The 2,095-nt window shown below is 40.1% G+C and overlaps 1 protein-coding gene across 1 annotated transcript in view; it reads right to left on the reverse strand.

The window, feature by feature from the left end:
• Nucleotides 1–1,764, reverse strand: part of LOC104627695 (tetratricopeptide repeat protein 34-like) — a gene marked incomplete at its 5' end in the record, with an annotated part of 6,473 nt that extends 4,709 nt beyond the window's left edge. Inside the window, 2 exons of the mRNA XM_010296030.1 lie at nt 1,027–1,238; nt 1,497–1,764. Coding sequence (XP_010294332.1) covers nt 1,027–1,238; nt 1,497–1,764 — 480 coding nt within the window. The remainder of the gene's footprint in view (nt 1–1,026; nt 1,239–1,496) is intronic.
• Between the last annotated feature and the right edge of the window lie 331 nt (nt 1,765–2,095).

The raw sequence follows: 2,095 nt of genomic DNA on the forward strand, positions 1-2,095 counted from the left end.
ATAAGACTGAACTTTTTACATTATTCAGAAGAGAGGGGCTCTTTCCTCTGTAATGGGGTATATCTAGGGACTGGTAAATTAATCCTTGTTTACTTATATCTTCCTGCTGTTTTGCTAAATACAAACAAAGTACTCCTCTCAAGATGCATTAAGTATATCAGCATGTTGTTTGTTTTATAACCTGGGAGAAAGCATAACAATATAGCTTCTCACCAGGGTGCACACAGTCTACAAATTGAATAAAAGGAAGCAAACTGATTCTCAGAACACGGAGCTTCTGGGTAATCTGAATTGCAGATGCTTGAGTGAATGTTAAAACTCCTCACCATCAATCTGACCTTGTCCTGTCTTATCATTGAAAATGCTTTCTTGAAGCTGGATGCACTTTGGGGGAGAAACTTGAAAGAAATACTGAAAAATACATACTTGGGTGGACTAGAGCAATGTGCCATTTTTGTGTCAAACAGTTTTAGCTAGGAAAACCAATACCAACCTCAAAAGATAGTAATTTTATAAAAATGTGAATATATTTCAATTTCTAAATGTTACACAAAAGACCAAAAAGGATTGAAGCATTTAATGTGACTGAATCGGAACATTCAGTTTCATCAAGAAAATGAACAAGACATGAATTCCCCTTCCCTGGAAGCCAGCTATGAGCACCACGTAACTCATACAGAATACAATACTAGCAATGACCTTGTTAAATCTCTAGCTGCTGCCCCTCATACCCCCTGCATCTTAGTGTTGGGATTAAACATGTCTCATGCTAGGGAGACCAACAAGAAATTCCCCCAAGTGGTTAGAAGTGGTATGATGAATTATTAGAGGTTACTGCAATGAAAGAAGTTTGGATTCAGCTCCCTAATCTGGCTGAAGGGAAGGCTGGAGGAAGAAACCGATTTGTTCCTTGTTCATCTGGTAAATGGTCACTTCTCTGTTCAAGACAAGGCAGGGAAAATCTCTGCAACCTCATTTTTCTTCCTATTTTTATCCACAGATGTGGCATGAAAAAAGTGATTGTACCTGAGAGAGATGCTGCTGTTGCTTAGCGTCTACGAAGTTCAGGAGAAACCCCAACTCCCTTTCATCTTTCTTAGCCAGGATGCTGAATGAGCGAGCTGCCACTGGCATGTTTTTCTTCAGCTGCAGCACAGCTAGTCTTGCACTAGCAAAGTCATCAGTGAGACAGTGGCCACACGCCTCCTGAAGGTGAGCGAGGGCCTCTTCGTACCATCCTGTTGGTTAACACCAGTACAAGCAATATAACCCATTCCATGTGGAGAAAGAGACATCAAGAAAACTTATTAAAGCAGGATTTAGGTAGCCTGTCCACAGCCCACATCTAAGGATATTAATTACTTCATACCCTTTCCCAAAATATTTGCAAACCTTTCTCTTGAAAAGTACTACACAACAATACGCTTGCCAGTTAACATTCACTTTCTTTTAATTTATTTCTCATTCCCTTAGTCTCATCAGCCATGGGAACTCACCGTTTGCAATCAAAACATCTGTGTAGAAGATGTGATATTGTGAATCCTTGCAAATTTTAATTAGTGCTTTTGCAATCATAAGAAGGTCCCTGAGTGTTTCTTCTTTTGAAAGGTCTTCAGTAGCAACAAGCTCAGTTAACACAGTCCTGCCATGCTGAAGAAGCCATTGAGTGATCAACCCTTGGGCTTCATGCTTTAAAGACAGGATTGCTGGGATCACTACTCCTGCCTCCACCTTCAGTGCTGAGACCAAATCTTGCACTGCCTCCTATATAAAGACAAGACCAAAAAATGAAATGGTAGCAATAACTATGTATTGATAATTTGTTCTTTCAGGTGCTTTCAGTTCTCTGTGGTCCCACAGGTCAGCTGCACACCTTTGTAAGCTCTTTGCTCTTCCCTGTCCTTGTGCCGCATCTTTTCCATTTGCAAAGCTGATACAAGAACAAAAAGACAGGTTTGAATGACTATTTGTGTTTTGAAATTCTCAGATTATCATTGAAAAAATTTCTTAAAGCAACAAGAAAGAAATGCTGTGAATGAGTAAGTGCAGGCAGGATTTGGCTCAGCTGTGTGAACCTCATGAGGTTCAACAAGGC

The sequence above is a fragment of the Phaethon lepturus genome, unplaced genomic scaffold, assembly GCF_000687285.1.
Source record: "Phaethon lepturus isolate BGI_N335 unplaced genomic scaffold, ASM68728v1 scaffold44451, whole genome shotgun sequence".
In the NCBI taxonomy this organism is placed as follows: Eukaryota; Metazoa; Chordata; class Aves; order Phaethontiformes; family Phaethontidae; genus Phaethon; species Phaethon lepturus.